The sequence below is a fragment of the Sciurus carolinensis genome, chromosome 4 (assembly GCF_902686445.1).
Source record: "Sciurus carolinensis chromosome 4, mSciCar1.2, whole genome shotgun sequence".
NCBI classification, from domain to species: domain Eukaryota; kingdom Metazoa; phylum Chordata; class Mammalia; order Rodentia; family Sciuridae; genus Sciurus; species Sciurus carolinensis.
In genome coordinates, this window is record NC_062216.1 from 54,093,723 (window position 1) to 54,116,490 (window position 22,768).

The window sequence follows — 22,768 nt, forward strand, 5'->3', positions numbered from 1 at the left end:
TAGTCTTGTAATTACTTAGCCTCATGAGCATTACAGAGGTTGAACACCAACATTACTGTGAAACTAAAACAGTTCATTACTCTGTAGGTCACTTTAATAAAGTAGAGCAGCGCTAATTAAGGAATTTTATCTCCTCCATCATAATAGAGACCAACATTAAATTAAAATACAACTGCTAAGGGCTGGGGATGTAGCTCAGTGGTAGAGCACTTGGCTAGCACATGCAAGGCACCAGGTTTTATCCCCAGGACACTCCCCGCCCAAAAAAAAATAAAAACTGTTAGTGCCATAACATCGCAGGTAATATTTGTTTCTAACCAAGAATTATTTGTTGCATGCAAGACCTCTAGAAAGAGGTCAGCTGTACAATATCATACCTATAATCAAAAATATGGTGTTGAACACTTAGAAATTTGTTAAAAGGCTAGCTCTCATATTAAATATACTTACTTCAACAAAAAAAGTATTATTTTATTTTGTTTGCTTGATGCTGTCAGCATACTGACTTTTAGATGCCAAATCAGTGGCCATAATCAATATTACTGAAACTTCAATTTAGAGGGGTTCTTTTTAACTAATGGGTTTTCTCCTCCATTTAATGTCACCAGTACCTGTAAGAGAAAACCTCAAATCCTTAATTTACCTAAACTCTGCCAGAGATTCAAGGCTGTATTTGGTCCCTGTTATATTGTTTTGTTTTGTTTTGTTTGTGTGATACAGGAATCAAGCTCAGGGCTCACTAGTGCATGCTAAGCAAGCACTCTACCACTGAGCTACCTCCACAGTCCTTTTTATTTTTTATTTTGAGACGTGGTCTTGCTAATTTTCCCAGGCTGGTTTCAAACTTGTGATTCTCCTGTGTCAGCCTCCCTGAGATATGGGGGTTACAGATAGGCACCACCACACCTGGCTGTCCCCACAGTGTTCTGATCCCTTTTCTTCCCCCACTGCATGTACCACTGGCAGACAGTATTGCTAATGTCCCAAATTCCCTCAGCTCAACTTCAGGGCCTGCTGGAAGCCATTTGCTCATACGTGGAGAGCTGCAGTTAGTGACTGTCCAGCACGGGCACATCAAAGCCCACCTCTCTAAGGTACAACTCTGAGGCTTAGCTCACCCCAGAACTCTCATCAGTCACAAGACTTCCATCTGAGCTCATGCTCTTGTCTGGTTTCCTCCCTTCGCCATCCTGCTTCCCCTCTCTCCTAATAGTCCTCACGGGAATGTTTTCTTTATGAAAAACTTGCCCACAAAGCCTTGTCTGTATGCCTGATTCCTCCTAACAGGGGCTTTTCCTGGGGAGCCCAACCTTCAGCACCCCTCTAACTAGGGAAGACCAGGTGCCCTCCTCTGCCCCATAACAATTGTTTTTTTTCCCTCTTCTTCCTCTTCCTCTGCACTTAGGACATAGTGGGGACAGCAATCAAATGAGACCTTGTATATGAAAACATTTCAAAACCTGCAAAATGCTCTACAAATGTGAATAATACATAGTAATAATCACTCTAATCTCACCTATCCTTCAAGATCTGGCTCCGGTGGCACCTCCCCATGAAGGGGTAGGTAACCTACAATTCTCCCTACCCAACTTGTGCTTCATCTTTTACCTCCCCACCTCCAGTGCAAGCTCCATGAAGCCAGAGACTCTCTCCTGCACACTGCTGGATCCCAGCAACTAGGCTAGTGTCTCATACACTGGACAAGTTTACCAAATATGTATTAGGGAATGTTGTTAAGCTCCAGGATCTCTGACTCTCAGGCCTTCAGGAAATGAGGGGTTAAAAGTCCTTTATAGGACTTTTAGTCACCTAGACTGTGTATACCCTGGGAGAGAAATGACTTGCCTAAGACACAGATTGACTGAGTGAAGGAGCCAAGACTTTAGCCTTGATCTCTTGTCTCCCAAGCCTGAGAACTTTCCTTGTGAGACTCTATCTTCAGGCCCTACCTCTTCCTCTCACAGGCAGCAGCAAAGGAAAACCATAACCCCTTCTTCTGAACCAAATGTTGACATCTTGATGCCACCTGTATCCCAGCTACTCAGAGGCAGGGGGACCACTGGAACCCAGAAGTTGAAGGCCAGCCTGGGCAACACTGCAAGACTTTGTCTCTTAGAAGAAAAAAAATGTTGGTATCTGGGTACTGGCATCAGTGAAAGAAAATACACTCTCTTGTTATAAAGATGTATTATTATTAAAGATACATAGCTTTGCATGTTTTTTTCTTATCTCCCTGACTAAACTTGAAGCTTCCCGTGGCTAAGATCTCCTTGAATTCACCTCCCACATCATCTATAGGACTGAGCACAAATATCATAAAGAGGAAGAAAGTAACAAATGTAGCCACAACTCCAGCTCTGCACTTAACCACCTGTGTGACTGTGAATAAGGAAGGATACTAATCCCAAGGGTCTGAGATTATCAAGAGGATTTCGTGAGATAACATATGCAAAGCACTTCACACAATGGCTGGTATATAACCACTTAGTCAGTAAGTAAACTGCAGTTAGTAATTAACAGTAATATAGGCAACAGTCATAGAGTCAGGTTAAGTGAAAATCAACTACCAGGTAAAGATCAGAGACCTGGGTTCAGAAAATCTGTGCTTGTAATGTCTGTCAAATGATAAAGATACCACATCAGGGGTCTCCTTTTCCCTATAAAAGTAAGATGTTCAAAGACCAAACAGTGTTCTCAACGCCTCTCTCCACATCCCCAGGGTGCCTCACACTGCACAGCTTCCATCTAGTTTGGGTCCTGTCCTTAATCCCAGGAGAGCAGTATTATTCACACCATACTTCCTAAGGGTCTGCCTTTTGACAGCCTCTTTCCCTGATCCTCTTTAGTTTGCTCATTCATTCACTTACTGAGAATACATTTATCAAAGCTGGACACTGCATCAAAAGCTAAACGAGATGAGCTCTCTGCCCTCTAGGTCTGAGAGTCCTACGGATTCTTTCTTAATCAGAAACTACCATTGAAGGCTTTTCTTCCTCCTGAGAACTCCAAATGGCTGTCTCCTTATCATTAATAATGGCAGTGGCACTAGAGTCACATCTGCAGGCTGAGAATCCTGGCTCTGCCACTTTCTTATTACACAGCCATGGGCAAATTTCTTCCCCTCTCTGCCTCACCTTCCTTATCTTTGGAATGAGGACAACATCTACCAGTGAGACTTGCTGTCAGAATGAAATGAAAACCCAGTGACTTGTGCTTGCTGTAAAGGAATAAAAGTTTGCTAACACCATCTTACAATTTACTAAAACATGGATTCTCAATTCTGGAATGCTTGCTTGGCTATAAACAAAACAAAGAATTAAAACAACAAGAGAAGAAGAAAAATGTTCTAAATTCTCACTATGTGTTTCTTTTTAGGCATATGCCAAGGCAGCTAGAAAAATATAGAGAATCCCCAGCATAGGACCACAAGATCTATTTGGTAATTTAAACTCAAATATTTCTTTCTTTTTTTTTGTGGTGCTGCATATTGAACCCAGGGCCCTGTGCATGCATAAACTCAAAGACATTTAAACTCAAAGACGTTTCTAACACAAAGAGTATCCTGAGAACTCAGCTGGCACGGAAGAGGAACCATGCTGCTCTGAACATCATGAGAACTGCTGCAGAGCATGATCCCAGAGAGCCCAGGAGGCACAATATCCAAGGTCAGTGCAGGTTTGGGACCCAAGTGACAATAACATCAAAAGGTAGGTCAGAATGAGAAAAATCCTAATGGTTGGGCAATATTCAAGATCCAAGATAGTGACATTATGGTCCTGAGGTAATATATCACTGACAGCCAGACTCTTGAGGCCCAGGGTCTAAAGGACTAACTCTCAAGCAGAGGCAGTTGGCAGTAGGTGGGCAGGATGCCCCCAGCAAGTATATTTGAGTTCAGGACAGTGCTAGTAGAGAAGCATGGCATGAAGCAGGTAAACCAAGATGAAAATCCATTCAAATAACCTCAAGTGGGCTAACATGGCAAATGAGTAGAAAAAGGAACATCAAGTGGGAAAAGCAGAGAGGAAATAAGATCCAGGGACCCTAAGTCCCCCAGGACTCAACCGTAGGGTGCCAGAAGCCCAGACTACTGGTAACAAAGACTTCATTCCAAATTCCTCACATTAAGCACTACCTTCCTTTCACAATGAATCTGTGGACCCAAATGTGGGGACCTGCAAGGGCAAAGATGGAAAATGATGCAGCAGGGTCTGAAGGCAAACCATGACCAAACATAACGAGATAAGCAGAGGGTGTAACAGTGTCCAAATGCAGGATCCAAAGCGAACAATCAGAACTGAATGCTGAAGTGAGAATAAATGATAAGGCTGAGGATGTGGCTCAGTGGTAGACCACGTGCCTAGCATGTACAAGATCCTGGGTTCAACCCCCAGCACCACAAAAGAAATCAATCAATCAATAAAAGAAAGTTACAGGTTTATCAGAGATGTGGGGTAAAATGTGCGGCACAGTTTTAAGTCTTCTTGGAAAAGGCAAGTCACAGCCACTTTCTGCAGGTTTTCTGTATCTCGAACATTTCTGCACAGTCATCAAATCCAGAGGGCAAATGCCATAGGTCTCTAGAGGACTGGATCCTGGATAATGACTTACAAAGATTCACATGACTCTTTTTCCACATCATATCTTAAAACACTCAAATCTATCCCCCAAAACTCAGATCTTCCTTTTTCTAAGCCTCTGAACAGAGCCAAATTTCAACCCCTACATCCTCCTCCATCCGCACATAATCATGGCCCATGGTCTTGCTCTTCAGGGGCCATGTCAAGTCTTTACAACCTCATTCCACCAACTGCTCCAGGGCAGTGGGAAGGAAAGGGCTAGCAGCACTCCATGCCAGGAAAAAAACAAAACAAAAACAAACAAACAAACAAAAAACCCTTGAGTTCCCAAAGAGCAATTTTTTTTCCAATCAGTGATGACCTCAGACACAGTAATAAAACTTAGGTGGCCCCCATCTTTGTGCCTATCACAACATGCTAAGGACGCTGACTAGATCAATTATAAAGCCTGAGTCTCAACGTTCTCATTTGTAACATAAGGAAGCAAAATAGGTGACCTCCAGGGTCACCTCCAACCCAGAACCGTATAACTTCCTGATTCAGGAGATTAAAGTCCAACATTTGTCCACCTCAGGGAACCAGGTCACATTCTCTGACAGGGAGAGGCCCCAGACTGGAAGAGCAGGAGTAGCCACTGAGCCACATCCCTAACAAGAGGGGTGAGAGGAAACCAGGCAGCCCTGGGAGCCTGAAGCCAGCCTGGCCGGCCTCTGCTCGACTTTTGCAAGTGTTAAATTCTTGGTGCATGAGAAAAAGGCACCAGTTCTAGGTTCAGGAGGGCTTCTTTCTCCCCAGGCTAAGATCTGAGAGGGTTTTGTTTATTTTTTGGTTACTTAACATTAGCAATTGAACCCAGGGCTTTGTGCTAACAACATGCTCTACCACCCAGCTACATCCCCAGCCCTTGAATTTGTGTGCATGTGTGTGCACGCGCGTGCCCTGTGTGTCAGAAGGCTTTTCCCTCCTTACTGACCAGCAGGTTTGTGTTGCCCATGAGACAAAGCCCTAATTCCACTTGCCTCCCAGGCAGTGATGGGCAGCCAGCTGCCCTGCCCCTTTCCCACTTGGCCTCTCACCTGGGGGTTGTCCATGTACCATAGAAGGTAGTTGGCCTGGGTGTCCAGAATAAAGTACCTCCGCAGGAACTTGCCGCTGTTCTCATTCTCCTCGATGTCCAGAAACCCACAGATTCGGTTCTGCCGATCCACATAAGGCATTCCTGGGCTCTGCTCACATCACCCTGCATGGCAGGAGGGGAGGTGCTGGTAAGGAGGGTGAAGCAGGACCTGTGGGAACCTCACCTCTCCCTGGCCTGACTTGATTCTGCAAGAACCTGGGTTGGAACACACATTCATCACCTTCCTTCCCTAGGGTGCTAAAAGTCCCACTCTAACTAGACCCTGGTGGAAACCTCTACCAACTCAGTGAGGAGTCATCAGAATCCACCAACATGTACTCAACTAACTTTGCCAAGCATAGATAGCATCAGGCACTTTACATATGTAGAGGATATAAACCTAGACTATAGATCTGGGGCCTGGGTTCAAATTCCAGTTCTGGACACTTATTAATTATGTGGCCACATTTATTTATTTATCTATTTTTTATATTTGGTAGTGCTGGGGATTGAACCCAAGGCCTTGCACACACTAGGCAAGTATGTAAGATTGTGAATGCAAATTAAGTGCTTACACACACAGGAAGCACTTCATAAATTGTAGCTATTATTATAACTTCACAAAAGTCTTATGAAGTCAGTGGAACATAATTCATTTATACATAAAGAAACTATCTCAAAAAGAACTTAAGCTCCAATTCAAATACCTAGATAAAATTCTGCCAGGACTTTATTCAGAAACAGCAACCTCTCCAGCTCCACGAAGGTACCTCAGGATTAAGCATGAGGGGTTTCTGGGGCCTTGGCGCAAGTTCACATCCCTCGGTCCTTGCCTGGTAGCACCTACCTCACTTTGAGGTTATGGGCTGAACTGTGTCCTCCCAAAATTCATATGCTGAAGTCCTAACCCCCGGTACCTCACAATGTCACTGTTTTTTGGAATCAAGGTTTTTAAAGTGAAAATTAAGTTAACACAAAGTCATTAGGGTAAGCCCTGGTCCATTACCAGGAATCCTTGCAAAAAGAGAAAATCTGGACACAGATGGTTATAGAGGGAATACCACATGAGATGCAGACAGAAGATGGCCATCTACAAGCCAAGGACAGAGGCCTGGAAAAATCCATCCCCTCTAGCCTCAGAAGAAACTAAATCCCCTAGAGCAGGGGGACACATTCTCATGATTTCAATACCTTGATCCAATACCATGATTCCAATACCTTGATCTTGGACTTTCAGCCTCCAGAACCGTGAGAAAATAAATTTCTCTTGTTTAAACTACTCAGTCTATAGCACTTTGTTATAACCACCTGAGTAGACTTAAAACAGTTGCTCAGATGTCACTTACCAAAACAATGATGAATCAGAAGAAAGTCCCAAGCCCTGAGTACTTTCACTGATTCCAGAATACAATCTCTGGTGATGAGAGAGGATCCACACCTTCAAGCCCATCTCCCTTCTCTCTAGAATTTCCACAGGCAAAAGGAAAGGCCAGAAGTTCTATCCTCTTCGCCAGCAAGGAGGAGCTCCTTGCAACAACTAGATACACCCAATCAGAATGCACACGCTACACAGAGCAGGACAGGGGCCCCACAGGTCTATACAGCACCACATGACGTTCAGATTTTCAAAACCAAGTAACACCCACCAAACCCAACTGATTCCAACAGAGCAAATTCCATAATGGCTCAAGTCCACCAAGGTCCAGCAAAGGTATAAAATGGCTGGCACAGGCCATCCCCCATGACATGACACTGGGTCAGCAAGCAAGTTATAGAGAGAAATGACAGCCCTAGTCTTCCAGGACCAGAGTGGGGCAAGTGCCCTAGAGCAGGGGGACACATTCTCATGATTTCAAGCTAATGCTAAGGGTGGTAACTAGTGCTGTGGTCTGTTCTCTGCCACCTCTGTAAGGGTACTGCAGTGTCAAGAGGCTGCCCCAAGAGAAAGGCATATGCACACACGTACACACACCCCAGTGAACAGTGAACCCTTAGGTAAAATCAGATCAGAATCCCAAGAGGGACGGAAAATACATCCATCAAGGAGAGGCATCAGGAGATCCCAGGGCTACTCACTGGGGAGAAGAGCTAATGGGGGAGGGGGAGCAAAAGAGTAAAGTCAAAAGAGAAACAGGGTGAAGATGCAACAGTGCAGCCAAGAAGGAAGTAGAAGAAATAAAAGAGGAGATGAGAAAAGGATAAAAAGTGGGAAGAGTAGGTTTTAAAGAGAGACTGAGGAGGAGGAAGCAGCACAGTAGAAGTGGAGGGCAATGGTGGGGAAGGGGACATGCCTGCACAAAGTAGCATCACCTGCATTAGTGACACCTGTGGACAGACCCCACTTCTCAAACTAAGCTTTCATTTCAGCACATTTCACAACAGAGAAAGTTTGAGTTCAGGGAAATGAAAGAGACAGGTACAAGCCAAGAATTAGGAGGAAATGCCTTAGGAGGGACTTCAAGTCTTCCAGTAGAAGCTAGATCAAGGATGGTAAGGACCGAGGCCTGGAGTTGACTGGGGAGACAGCAACCCTTGAGAATGGAGGGCTGGGGATATAGCTCAGTTGCTAGAGTGTTTGCCTTGCAAACACAAGGCCCTGGGTTCAATCCCCAGCATCGCAGAAGGAAAAAAAAAATGGATGCAGCAGCCTCCTCACAGGTGACTAGAGAGAACAGGAATCCAGTACAGGAAGACTTCTGGTATGGGTACAGAGCCCACACATTAGGAGGGAGATCACTAGCCCTCCACCATGAAAACTAGATCAATTACCTGATACCAAATCAGTCCCACAGACAGAATTTCCAAATTATTGCTACTCCTGTGACATCACTAAGTAAAAACATACAAACTACAGTAGAAGAATAAAGCCTCCGAGCCCAGTGAGGAAGTAAAATGTCCAACTTAAGGTTGGAATTCCAATTTCCCTTTTCAGCATTCAGGATTAACCAATGACTATCTTTTTTCTTAAAACAAAGGTTGGATAAGGCATTCTTGCTACAATTCTCTAAAAGTCTACTTGTATTGGGGGAGTTCCCACTTGCGTGGATCCACAGGACATGGGAAACTCTCATGGACCAAAAAAATAGGATAAGAAAAAGAATTCCTGTTACAATATCTCCTGACTGTGAATCTACCCTCAGGGTCGGGAAAGCTGCTCAGATGTCCTGAGAAGCAGCTGAGTCACAAAGCTCATGAAGAATGTGGGAGGTGGGGGTTGGATGAGCCGCAGGAGAACCAAGCATTACACGGAAATGTGGTTAAAACTAACTAACCTACGCAGGAGCCACATACTCAGATGATGGTGTATGACACAAATCTGAGTTCCTAAGCCCCAATCCTCTATCAGATCCTTTGGGTCCCCTTTGAATATCTTTGTCACAGTAGCTGCTAAGAACTGGTTCACAAAGCCTGCTGTCCCAAGGTCCCCAAATCCCCTCCTATGCCTTGTCAATCATTTCACTATCTCTTCTATGTAGTTTTCTAGCTTCTTCTCTACCTCATAGAGGCCTCTGTGAAAAGTGTCTCTGCCACCTCTCCCTAGCCTCCAACTGGGTAGTGAAGACAGCAAGGGAGTACTAGCAATTGGTATCAAAGTAGGTGACAACTTGAGATACACACACACACACACACACACACAGACACACACAGTCAGGCCTCAGCACCTATGCATTCAAGAAACCACAGACCAATAACATATTTTTTAAAATTGTGTCTGTACTGTACATATATACTGCTCTGTTTTTATTCCCTAAATAATACCATGTAACTAATACAGTATAAGAATTGTTTTCTTAGCATATACACTGGACTAGGTATTATAAATAATCTAGAGATGATTATTTATAAGGAGGAGGTGCATAGTTTAGATACAAATATTATACCATTTTATATAAGGAACTTGAGTATCCATGGATTTTAGTAAACAAGGGGGTCCTGAAACCAATCCCTCAAGTATACAGAGAGTATACTCTCACCAAAATTCCCTTACCAAGACCAGGGCAAAGCTTTAAAATATCCTTCCAACTTTCACAACGGTGCTCCAGTTATATGTTTTAATCAGTTTTCTGACCCCAAATTATTCATTTTAAATTGTACTTTTTTTTCCTGGTGGTGCTAGGAATCAAACCCAGAGTTTCATGCATGCTAGGCAACTGCTTTACCACTGTGCTATACGCCAGCCCTTAAACTTCACTTTACCACATCTCTTGAGACAACATGGAAAGTGTTCATGCTGGGTTAGAGTACCAGACACCCCTCTCTCTAGCTGGGCCCTTCACCTGGGACCTGATATCACAATGGAAATAGTCAACAGGTAGTTTCCTAGACTCCACAACAGGAGCACAAAATACCTGTAACAGAAGGAACTTCAGCCTCTCCACTAGACATCCTATCTTTCCAAAACATGCCAAACTTTTGAGTGTTTTCTAGGTTTTGAGCAAAAATCATAACAATGCTGGAATGTTTTTTAGAACCACTCTAGCCAACATGTGTTGGCTTATATATGCTTCTCATGTGCCTATCCACAAAACTGGCCCTTTTTACATTTAAAGTGTCATCAATATTTTCCACATTGCTACACAGAGTTTATAATCATTGTTTTTAATAGTTGCATAACATTAATGCTCTGATTTTACTGTGTCTGTATGATTAGACTGATTACATCCATTTTTTTTATCTTAAAAATAATGCTAAAACTTCATATTTTGTGCCTTATTTCTTCTTTTACATGGAAAGAATATAAATTTCAAAGAACAATGACTAGATCATAGGCTATGATCTTTTATGTTCTTGAGACTTATTACAAAATTGCTTTCTAAAAATATTTAATCTATTTATGTTGTAACAAGTAATATACTGTTAACATCACTAGAATATTAAATACATTGAATGCTCTCATTTTAAACTGTTGCTAGTTTGAAACATAAGGATGACTAGTGAGGGTTAACATTTGTTCATTTTTTACTTCATCTATGTTCTAGATTTTGGCAAAAGCAAGAGTACATATGCACAAAAGCTCTGTGTTCGCCTTTATGTCTGTCTGTGTCTATCTCTCTCTTACGCACAGACACACACACACATACACTCAGAGGCATGCATGTCCCACTTACCAAAGCAAACCAAAACATGGTCCCACATAATTCAAATAACTAAGTAATACATTTTAATAAGAAACAAAATAAAAGAGAAGCTTTATATGATCCATATTTCTTCAGAATATAAGTTCCTAATTATGTAATACAAATGAAAAAGAAGTTAAATATTTAATTAAAGGTAAAAGTGAAACTTGGAATTTGCATGGAGTCACCCATTAATCTGCAGCAGATGAGTTACATAGCAATTAAACAGATTACTGACTAGAGGAAACTTATGAGGAGAGTCAGCGGCTATTTATCCTATACTGAAATGAGGGTTACAAAATATTTCTTCTACTGCCCTCTTCAATGCCTTAGGTTCCACCATCATAAAGATTCAAACCAAGATAAAACTACCCCAGTAATTCATTAGGCCTGTATCATAATATATAAAGAGGACTGAGACACAGACTCTGAGAAAATAGAATCTACCCCAGGTTGGAGTCAGAGTCACTAGAAGGGATAAAACAAAAGACTGATGCTTAAAACAGATGTCATCCACTTGAAAACATGTCCTAGGATTTTTATACACCCGAGACAGGAGGATAAACCTCTCTGGAAAGCAATCTGGCAATATGTAACAAGACAGCTAAAAATGTCCAGGCCTTTGACCCACAAATTCTGCTTTTAGGATTTCATCCAAGTAAATAAAAGATGCAAATAAAGATTAAAGTAAAAAGATGGCAACTGCGAAAGAATCCATAATCACAAAAAAGTTGAAAAACACCCTGCCCATTCCAATGATCAGGAAAAAATTAAATAAATTCTGAGATAGTTACATAAGGAAATTTAGACAATTGTTAAAAACTATGTTCAAGTAATTTCAAATAAACTTTAGAAATGCAACATAAGTCTTCTGAACACATAAAAAAGATATAGTCTCAATATCATAATGCATATATGTATAATATATTATGATCCCAATCATCTAAACATTATTTTTATATTCCTATATATAAATTTTTTAAAAGACTAGGTATACAGTCACCAAAGTATTAACAGCTATTATCTATGACTTATAGGTGAATTCTATTTATTTCTATATGTTTTCCCATATTTTCCAAATTTCCTGCAGGGAACATGTGTTACTTTTATTCAGCATAAGAGAAAGCTATTTAAACTCCACAAATACTCCCACCCCCAGCACATAGTTTTGAAGTTGAGAAAAAATTCTTAATCCTGGGCAGTACACAAGCAAATAAAACCTTGTCTAAATAATAGTTCTCTTGGGACTTTTTTGATGTTTTGAGCATCTAAATCTAATAAATCAATATCTCACATATCTCAAGCATCAGATACCTGCCCAATGGGCTTCACACCCTCCAACTTATTTGGGTGTCTTATTTTCTGTTGCCACAGACTCTTAAAGAGTGTCTTAAGAGTGTCTCACCCTGCTAGTTTGGTTTCTTACTCTCTGTTCTTCAGAAAAGGAGCTCACATCCTTTAGGTCAACCAAATATTCAGGCCCACGCTACAGCTACAAGGCCTGAGCCTCACAGTGATCAGTGCTCTGAGAAAAGGAAAGGGTGACTCTGATCACAGCCTCCAGGGGTTTCCTTCTTACAACTTGGAAGATATGGCTGACATTTTAAAATAAATGGCTAGTTGGGCATGGTGGCACATACCTGTAGTCCCCACTATTCAAGAGGCTAAGATAGGAGAATCATTTCAGCCTAGGAGTATCAGGTCAGTCTGGACAACTCAGTGAGATTCATTTCAATAAAAATTAATGACAATAATAGAATGGATGAATAAATGAAGACTTAGATATTTCGATGCTTGTAACAAAAAGCTATAGAACTATTAAGTTATGAAAGCTGTGGTTTGGGGCTGAAGTTGTAGTTCAGTGGTAGAGCACTTGCCTAGCATGTGTATGGCCCTGGGTTCAAGCTCCAGCACTGCAAGAAAAAAAAAAAAGAAAAGAAAACTGTTCACTGCAAGAAGAAAAGAAAACTGTTTTGTTTTGGGTACTGAGGATTGAACCCAGAGGGCTTCACCACTGAGCTACATCCCCAGTTCTTTTTATTTTTTAAACAGGGTCTTACTAAGTTGCTTAGGGTCTCACTAAGTTGGTGAGGCTGTTCCCAAACTTGCAATCCTCCTGCCTCAGCCTCCCAAGTCACTAGGTTTATAGGCATGTGCCACCACATCCAGCTAGCCCTTTTGATTCTTAAGATAGTTAATATAGGGGCTGGGGAGATAGCTCAGTCGGTAGAGTGCTTGCCTTGCAAGCACAAGGCCCTGGGTTCGATCCCCAGCACCCAAAAAAAAAAAAAAAAAAGATAGTTAATATAGTTTGGAGAGACTAAGGAAAGAATAGAGTGAAATACAGAAGATTCATTTGCCTGACTACATTTCAGATCAATAAAAAGGGGAGAAAGTGATAACAAAGATAAAGTCTTAAATGGTATTGTCCATATTACAAAATAATTACTAAAAAAAAACTACCACAGTCTCAGTTCAAAACTGAAAGAGTTGATTCATTTTTAAAATTTAGAGATTCTTCTTTCACATTACCCAGGTCTTTCTGGGATTTTGCTCCAGAAAAAGTCAAGACAGTGCCTCTTGACATGTCACTGGATAAGCAATGAGCACATCTCCTGCCTTATTACCCCTCCTAGGGCTAACTCTGGAGAAAGCAACAGCAGCAGAAGTAGGTAAGAAGGACCCCAACCAGAAATTGCTAAACTTGTCAGAAGAGAAAGTGTATCAGGAAATGACATTTGAGGTGTCAGGATGGTAATACAGCCGACTGGAACTGAGGTTAAAAGCAGTTACTCAACTATTGCTAGAATACTTGGGGACCATGGCAGTAGAGAGTCTACTGGTATTTAGACATGCAGTATACAGAAGTGTGTACTGTGGAACCACAGAGCTCAGCCATGCTAACAGCCCAGAAAAAAAAAAAAAAAAAAAAAAAAATACAAGCATAGCTATTTCAGAGCACATCCCTGAGAACAGGCCAAAGATCAGAACTTAGGAAGTGTGGGAGCATCCATTTCCTCCTGCTATAATATCACTGCATTTTGCAACGGTCATAAGAGCAAATTCCAAATAGTCTAATGCAGGAGAATAATGTGAGAGAGAAGGGAATGTACTGAGAACATGTTCCCAGCGGAAGCGCAGGGTGAGGAATGCAAACATCTTCAGGAATGAGGAGGTTCAGAAAGGGTGCCGCACTGACCCTGAGATGGCCCAAACCCTTCTGGACCCCAGAATTTGGGGGTAGAGGATAAAACAAATTCAAGAAAGAATTTTTAAAAGAAAAAGAAATTGGGGAAAAGGCAATAGTAAGTGAAAATTGACACCATTGAAATGAAAATGCCAAAAACAACAAAATATTTTAAATACTCATGACCTCTCTCAACAGCAGCCTCATCTATGTTCAAAGAAAATGGAGCTGGTAGAGAACATAGGCAAAGGCTTGCCCAGGGCTCCACAAGAAAGATTACCATAGCAGGCTGACAGCCACATTTGGATTATAAATAGCCTATAGAAGCCGAGATGTTCGACATTCAGAATTCTGAAAGTCTCCTTGCTTAGAAGATACAATGAATGCAGTTTCACTGCAGGGCTTTCTAACCATGGCTGCATAGGAGACCCAGAGCTATACCATGACAACCACAGGACACCAAAACTTGGGCAGTAAGAGGATGAAAACACTATTTCTCCTGCAAAGTGTAGGAAGGAAATGTCTGGCCTACTTACATCTGTCTAAAGGCACATCTCTTGATTTAGGGAAGGAAGAAGGACTGGGTGTGGCAAGGAGGATGTGCAGGTGACAATGATCAGTATGATTATTTTTAAACTCTGGCAAGAAATGACCATTAAAAAGGGTGTGCTCGTTTCAGTTACCCATCCACATGCAGGGGAAAGTAAAATCACACAGGTTTTAGAGTCAGATGGACCTGAATTCAAATGTGGACAAACTATTTAACTCTTCTAGGTCTATTTCCTCCTTTGCAAAATGGAGATAATCGCTTTACCTACTTCAAAGGGTGCTTAGAGGATTAAATGAAATAATGTGTGAAAAGCACTTAAAACAAGGACTGGTACATAATAAGCACTGGGTATATACAACTGTTAAAATGTATATTATGCACTGTAGAAGGGGTACTTAGCATGCACAAAGCCAACACTAGACACACCTAAGAAAAGTGTGTGTGTGTGTGTGTGTGTGTGTGTGAGAGAGAGAGAGAGAGAGAGAGAGAGAAAGAGAGAGAGAGAGAGAGAGAGAGAGAGAGAGAGAAGGTAGGTGTGTGCCTAGTTCATGGTTACCCTTACTATTGCATGCTACCATAGTTAACACTGGACAGGCAGTTGTGGGGTGCAGAGGACATCTCTGCCCTAAAATATCAATGAGCAAATAACAACAGCAGGGTTGTGTCATTAGAAACACTCACAAGGGCTGGGGTTGTGTCTCAGTGGCAGAGCACCTGCCTAGCACATGTGAGGCCCTGGGTTTGATTCTTAGCACCACATAAAAATTAAAAAATTAAAGGTTCATTGGCAACTAAAAAAAATATTTTTTAAGAAAAGAAAATTTCTCACAAGGAAAGGGATCCCTTACTCTTCCCTGTACTGCAAAAATCACCATATTTTCATCTCTAAAACGTCTTCAAGAGGTAAAATAAGTAAATCATAAAAATCCAAGAGATCTACAGACTCCATCTTGGTCAGGGTACCTAAAATTTAAGAGAACCCAGACATGACTATCAGCTTCCAAGGAAGGGACCCTGGAGCTGCCTCGTGCTCTCCTCATGGGGGAATCACAACAGTACAAAGTTGCTTTGCCTACATATAGCCAGCCAAGTTGGAGTCCTTGCTGGTGGAACAGCAAGTCCCCTAGTCTTTGCACTTGAACTGCAACGTTTCTCAAGGCCATAAGATGAGATGACCTCATTTCCGAGTCTCTATATCTCTGCTGGTCACCTCCATGGGCCAAAAGGTACACTCCAGGCTCAATGCTGAAAGCCTTTCACCTGCACTGGTGGCATGAGGGCCATGCTCCATCAGGGCTGAGCACTCCAGGATGAAACAAACCAATCCACAGCAAGTCACTTCAATCTGCTGGGGTTAGGAAAGAGAAGGGACTTTCAGAAGATAAATTATAAGGTCTGAAAGGTTGGCAGGGCTTAAAAGTGGGGGTGGTGGAGGGGAAAGCATAGCAACCCCAGATTGCAACAAAGGTCGACAGGGTCTTCCAAGTATAGTCCCACTGCACCAACCAAAGGCCTCCTTAGAACAGACGGGAAGGGACCACATCCCTCCCACCTCCCAGCCTGCCCAAGTCCCTGTCTAAATAATGACCTTATATTGGGCAGGGCTAGGGTTCCTCTCTTCCCATACGCTGTCACACTATAATATTTGCTCTGCTTCCTTCCTTTCCAAAGCCTAACAGATTAGATTGCCAGAGTTGTATCCAGCTCACTAAGACAGATGGGAAACTGAAAGTAAGACAACCCAAGCTCTGCTCACGGTGGGAACAGAGGAGGCAGAACAACCAAAATCCTAGCAGCCAGATCCTATTTTCCAAGGCTTAGGTCTATGCCAGCCAGAATAAAGAGAACCACGGCAGATTTAATGATTGAGAAGGGATATTTACTGCACTGTGGTCTACAAGCAAGATCTAATCAGAGTCATCCAGCCTTGTATGTACAGAGGCATCACCCACCCGTGCACCTGTTCCATGAAAAGGACAGGAAATCGAGGAAGTGCAAGCTGGATACACACAACTAAGGAAGAACATGGTCCTGCTACTTGGGTCCTGCAGTGTTCTAGTACTTTCAGCAAACACCTGGTAGAAGGAGGACTGCTCTGGAGCTTGACTGACAGGGGTGATGCCTGTCCCTTCTCCCTTTTTTGCTGGTATTAGGGAAGGAATTCAGAGCCTGTTGCATGCCAGACAAGCATTATACCTCTGAGTTACATCTCCAGCCTCCTTTCCCACCTTTGCACAATTTCCCCATAGGCAACCACCAACCAAAACCTTCATATCCTCAATTTATTTTGGCCTCAGTAAAATACAAAGCTGAATATGGTTCAGTTCACTATGACGACAAAATGGCATTTGCAAGCCCTACTTCCTCATACGCAAAAAAAAGATGAAAGCACCAATGACAAGGAAAAAGGTCTGCAAAAATCTTCCACCAACAAGGGCAGGCAAATTCCAAACAGTACCCACCTAACTACCCATCTATGAAGCAAGCAAGGCTCCCAATACGAGCCAGCTAAAACTTCGCCAGGAGAGCTACCAACAATTTGCAAAAAAGTGGGGTAAATAGAGCCAAAGGATGCTTGGGTCTAAAGGCAATAGCCAGAGAAAATTCCCATGAACAAGGCCAGTGGGCCAAATTTCTACAACTTAAACTATGGTCACACTGTTTTCTCTCCTGTTCCAACCAATAGAGACAATTCATGCACCGGCATTCACTCATTCACTCAAGAGACATCTACTTAGCATGCAGCAGACCATGGAGTCTGGACTATAAGCTATGTCGACAGTCATCCACCTCCATGTGGCACACAACTGAGATGGCAAATATCTGCACTGATGACCATACTTTTTAAAAGCCTCCTCTGGTATCTCAAAACACACATTGACTCTCACTTTGTAGTTTAGATATTATGAACAGCCTGCATCCTCCACCAAACTGTCACTCTCTAAAGACAGGGATTGCATTTCTTTCATCACCACCTTGCTTATCTTTATTATCCATGAGCTGTCAACTGAATGCAGCTCAAATGAAAACAAAAACTTCTAATTTCAAATATCTTGCTTTGCTGTTGTTGAAAGTTTTGTCACCAAAGGGTGGGGGAGTGGGACACAAGAAAGAAGAAAAAGGGAGATTTGGTCACATATATTAAGAACAACATTTAGAACAATTTTGGACCAATCAGTCCCAAGTACAACCATCACTCAGCAGTGGGAAGTGGCCCCAAGAGCCATACACCAGTATATGTCCTGGTACAATAGACCCCCACTGCACCCCACCCCCACCCCTCCCCACCCTCACCCCAGCCTTCTCTGGTGTTTATGCTCTTCGGAAAAACCCATTTGGAGTCTTAAAGAAAAGGACAGAGGAGTTACAAGTAGAAGATATCTTGAACCTCTGCTCATTCAGAAGGAAGGAAGCATTTAAGGCTGGGGGCAGGACTGGCCTGGGGCAGATGTACAAGGGTGCTGGTGGCTGGCACTGCTGCGCCTGCTCTGGACATGCCAGGACACTTTCCTTCCTACACAGCCTGGCCTCTATCCTCCCCTGCCCCTTCTTTTTTCTTTTCTTTTCTTTTCTCTTTTTTAAAAATGATATAGTCTCCAGGACTAGAGCAGAAAAGGGAAGCCCATAAGGTGAGGAAGAAGTTGGTGAGAGAAAGACAGTTCCCTTCGAGGGGCTTACCTAACCTGGCACCAGACCTGCGTTTTAGGGCAGTTTTCTCCCAAGTCACCTCCACTGCCCCACTGTAGACCCAGAGGAAAGGAGGGTGGTCTCCCTAGGGTAGCATTCTAGGCCTGCCGAGTAATAAAATGGTGTGGGAAGAGTGAGAGTCTCCATGGCCCAATCCGTGCCCAAGGGACTTGCCTGGGACGTTCTTTGCTCTCCTTCCCTACCCGCAGCCCGGGCAGTCGTTGCGGGGCCAGTGCCCCAACGCCACAACCCGCACAGAAGTTTCGCTGCTGCAAACGTGAGAAAATGCAGCTCAGCAGAACACCCGCCCCCACCCTCCCCCTCGGCCCCACCCCCGCAGCCCGACCCCTGGCGGTGGCGACCTTGGCTACCCCGGACGCTCCAGGGGATTGGAGGAGGCGCTGCCCTCAGGGTTTTCCTGGGAGGTAGGGGAGGCCGCCAGGGACTGCGGCCACCTTCACTCAGCCGTCAGCCAACAGGACAGGCGCATCCAACCCCGCGTGCGCGCCCTCCGCTCCCCTCCGCCGCCCGGCTCCCGCCAGCGCTCCCCTGACCCCCGGCCCCCACTTGTCCCCGCGCGCCCCCTCTGCGCCTCTCAGTGCACCGGCTCGTAGGGGTGCTCAACTTACCCCGCCGTGCAGGGGCCGGGGCTCGGTCAGGGTGGGTTACATCGGGGTAGGACCGCCTCTCCGGCGGTGGGGATTTCTTAATCGCGCTGCCAAACTCTCCGTGTCTGTCGCGCCTCACGCTCTTCTCCCCCCTACTCTTTACCCCCTCCTTCTCTCCTGTCTCTCGGCTCTTTTTTCCGGGTTAATTACGTTTCGCATTAAAGCAAAACCCAGCCCCGGATGTGAGTACAATGCTCCGCGGAGCCCGCCGGGGGAGGAGAGGGGTGCCGGGGCGCCGCGGGCTGGGAGGGGGCGCGGCCGGGCGCCGCGGGCTGTGCGGAGGAGGCGGGGGCGGCGCGCCTGTGAGGCTGGCCCCAGGCGCCGGCCCCGCCACCTGGCTGTCCGTCTGCGGCCGCGCAGGTGCCAACGGGCAGAGGACACCGTCACGCACGCGAGGCCCTGCCCGGGTCGCGGAGCCCGGGGCAGCAGGTGTCCAGGCTGGGGGAGTTTTAGGAGGGAGGCGAGCCAGAGCGCGGGCTCGCTCTTTAACCCATTTCTTTCCCCCGAAGCCCCACCCAGCTACTTCAGCCCGCCCTCCCGAGGGTCCTGAGCCCTTAGTCTTTCTGGGGCTGAGGAGTTAGGTTTAGGGTTGGGGTCGAAAGAAGAGTAGAGTCTTCCGGGTTGTCTTGCATGGAACCCAAGAGCCCAGTGGGCCGTGGCGCTCTTCACTGGGATTATAGGAACTTTTTCATAGTGTGAGCAAAGACGCCCCTCCTGCCCTCAGAGCATGAGGGTATTCTGGGAAGAAAAGAAGAAAAATAGAGGGGGGGGGGGGGGACAGAAAAGCATGGATTACTCAGGTATTATCAAGGAGGGCCTAAGAGAACTACTGTGCGCTGATGCCGCCCTATGTTATCGCATTGGTTCCTCATAGCAACCTCTGGGTATCAATCCGGTTTACGATGAGGAAACCGAGACTCTGAGACGTTAAGTAATTTGCCCTGGGTCCTCAATTAGTAAAGGGCAGGTCTGTCGGGTTCTGACGCCGGCCTCCCACGTGGGGAGATAGGCATTTAGATATACGTAAAGCCGGCCGGACGGGCAACATCCGAAGCCTAAATATAGTGGATTCACCTTGGGACTGAGCACTGCGAAATGCCGCTTCTGGGGATTCTGATGCAAATGTCGCTAATAACGTGCGGTAATAATGAGTCTTTAGGAAAAGGGGGGCAGAAGACGACAGTGAAGTCTGCGGGTGCAGCTCAGTGGTAGAACGCTTGCCTATCGTGTACGGGGCTCTGGGTTCCTCCCCAGCACCGCGGGGGAGACGGGGTAGGTTCTCCAGGACTGGGACTGGATTCGAGGGAAGGAAGGAAAGGCCGGTCTGCATCCCATTATTGAGACAGACTATGAAAAGACTCCCCGACCTGAGGTAAGCAAGTCTGGGGAGGGGAGAGGGCCAAATAAGCCAGGAGGAAGGCAGAACAACCCGCAGCACACACCCTGAAAGCACCAATGATGAAACCACACAAGTTTCCTCTTCCATTTTGATTGCCACAGCGAAAATGAGCCACACCGCGCTCTCAGGTGTGAAAAAAAGACTGTTTGCTTTAGAACATTTTGCTCTGAATGAGGAAGAAAAGGAGAACACAGAAAAAAAAAATTCTCCTGAAACAAATACATCAACGTTAATGTGTGCGTGTGTGTGTGTGTATGTGTGTGTTTTCCTGGAGGTTTTTGACAAGCACTTGGGTTTAAGGCAGCCACATCAAGTTGAAGAGCATCTTCTCTGGAGCCAGATACCTGGGGTTTGAATCACAGCCTTGATGCTTATTAGCTCTGATCCCTGGGCAAACTACTTAAACGTCTCACTGCCTCAGTTTCTACATCTGGGTCGTTATGAATCATCATTTGCAAAGCGTTTAGATTACTGTTGAACGTGACAGAGCTATATAAGTGATTTTTTTTAATTTAAAAGTGAGATTATTGTTTTTAGCGTGAAAAGGAGCACAATTCCTTTTGAGGATTCATACTAGAAACCACCAGTTCTAGTTGGATTTGCTGGGAGCAGCTCATCCAACAAAACCAACTGCAACTGATGGTTTCCAGTATGAGCAGTGAGGTGAAAGTTTCAGATTTCATGGTATGGTTCCTATTACAATCCATAAAATTACTCCCTGTGAGGCCTGCCTGAGTCACTCATTCAGAGAGCCACAAATGTTTTCTGAGCACTACTGTATTGGATGCCTGGGAGGCAAAGACCAGCCAAAGGACTTGAATCCCTTTAGGAGGACAAAAGTATGACTAGAAGGTTCAGGCAACCTCTTGCTCTCCTGGAAGTGCCACGCACAAGTGAGTTGTGCTATCAGCATTTAGAAGACCAAGATGTGTCTCTGGGTGCAGTTTCTCAAGAAGGAGATGAACTTCGAAATGAGGCTAAGAAGTACTGTTTGGGGTACAGTTTGACTTTGGTGGGGGAGAGTAAGAACATGGACTGAAAGGAGGGTCATCACTGTACTTGGATTATGCTCATACCTCTCCATTTAGTGCCACATTTGCCAGGGCCTGACCTCAGAGGACAGTTTCTGCACTGATGTTCACGCCTATATCCCTGGATTTCCCAGTGCTTCCTCAGAGGACACTGAACACCCTGTTCTTTAACAGGTAGCACAGAGCAGGTGTCAATTGATGTGTATCCTGCTATAGTTCTTTTGTGCTCTCTTCCGTGTGACACCCCCCGCCCCCCCGTGTCTCTCTCTCTTCTCTCTCTCTCTACCTCCCCCCAGACTTTTTTCCTGTGGTAAAATACATGCACCATAAATGTCACCATTTTTACCATTTTAAATTTATATGCAGTGGCATTTAGTACATTGACAGTGTTGTGCAACTATCACCATTATCTAGTTCCATACTATTTTCATCACCCCTAAAGGTGACCTCATAACTATTAAGTGGTCACACCACATTCTTATCTTCTCCTGCCCCTGGTAATCACTAACTTGTTTTCCATCTAATCTGTAGGTTTGCCTAAAATTTGATATAAGTAGAATTTGATATAAGTAAAATCATACACTATGCAACCTTTGGGGGTCTAACTTCTTTCTTTTGCCATTATTGACACATTTTGACAGTATCTCCAGTATCAGATTTCTTGCTTTAATTTTTTTTTTTTTCAGTGCGATAAACAGCTCTGAAAATGTGACTCTTACCTGTGGAAAAGGGGACATCAAAAAAGAACCTTTCATGTCAGCTATTTCATTCTCATAGGACCAATGGAAAATGAGATTCAAAAGTTTGGACAAGGTTTTGCAATTAGTGGTAGAGCTAGTTCAAGAACCAGGGATCACTGCCCCCAGAATCTTCTAATATTGGTATGGGAACTTTTCTATGTACGTAGGGACATCTGACCCATAACCTAAAAATCTAAACAGAAAGTTTTATAATCTACCCTAGCCATTATTTATATGCTTTATGTCCGTTTTCAGTGTTAATAGCTGATTAACTAGATCACCTAATAACCTCCAGTTGTGAGCTTTGTGCCCTCCAGTATCTGTACTCTGTCCTCAGAGATACCCATTTTATAAGGTTTCAGCTGCAGCTGAGACCAGTTCCATTGTGGAAAGTGTGGGACTGAAGAGGTCAAGGTCATTCTTTTGATCCTGTTTCAGACCAGTTAATTTTGCACAAATAAATTACCCCAAGACTGCACGTTGCACCTCTAATGTTAGCTGGTTATCTTATAAATAGTTGTTATTGGTTTCATTAGCAAAGTATGAATGGTGCTGCACCATTCATTTCTGGAAAGATTACTCAGACTACCTTTGTTCTGTTTAGTCTTATTCATTAAAAAATTATCTGAACCTGTTAACCATTTTTCCTCCCACATGTATCTTGCATTTACTTTTTTATCAGGTATTTACTA

General features: G+C 44.0%; 1 protein-coding gene across 6 annotated transcripts in view; it reads right to left on the bottom strand.

Annotated features, from left to right (window-relative positions):
• Positions 1 to 19,123, bottom strand: part of Plekha2 (pleckstrin homology domain containing A2) — a 67,307-nt gene extending 48,184 nt beyond the window's left edge. Inside the window, exons 1-3 of one of the 6 annotated variants that reach the window (XM_047548238.1) lie at positions 18,868 to 19,118; positions 15,812 to 15,899; positions 5,657 to 5,820 (exon numbers count right to left, since the gene is read on the bottom strand). In XM_047548238.1, coding sequence (XP_047404194.1) covers positions 5,657 to 5,797 — 141 coding nt within the window. In that variant the 5' untranslated portion in view covers positions 5,798 to 5,820; positions 15,812 to 15,899; positions 18,868 to 19,118. Of the gene's footprint in view, positions 1 to 5,656; positions 5,821 to 15,811; positions 15,900 to 18,412; positions 18,508 to 18,600; positions 18,690 to 18,867 lie in introns of those variants that run through there. The other 5 variants (XM_047548237.1, XM_047548240.1, XM_047548242.1 and 2 more) reach the window with 5 other exon arrangements.
• Between the last annotated feature and the right edge of the window lie 3,645 nt (positions 19,124 to 22,768).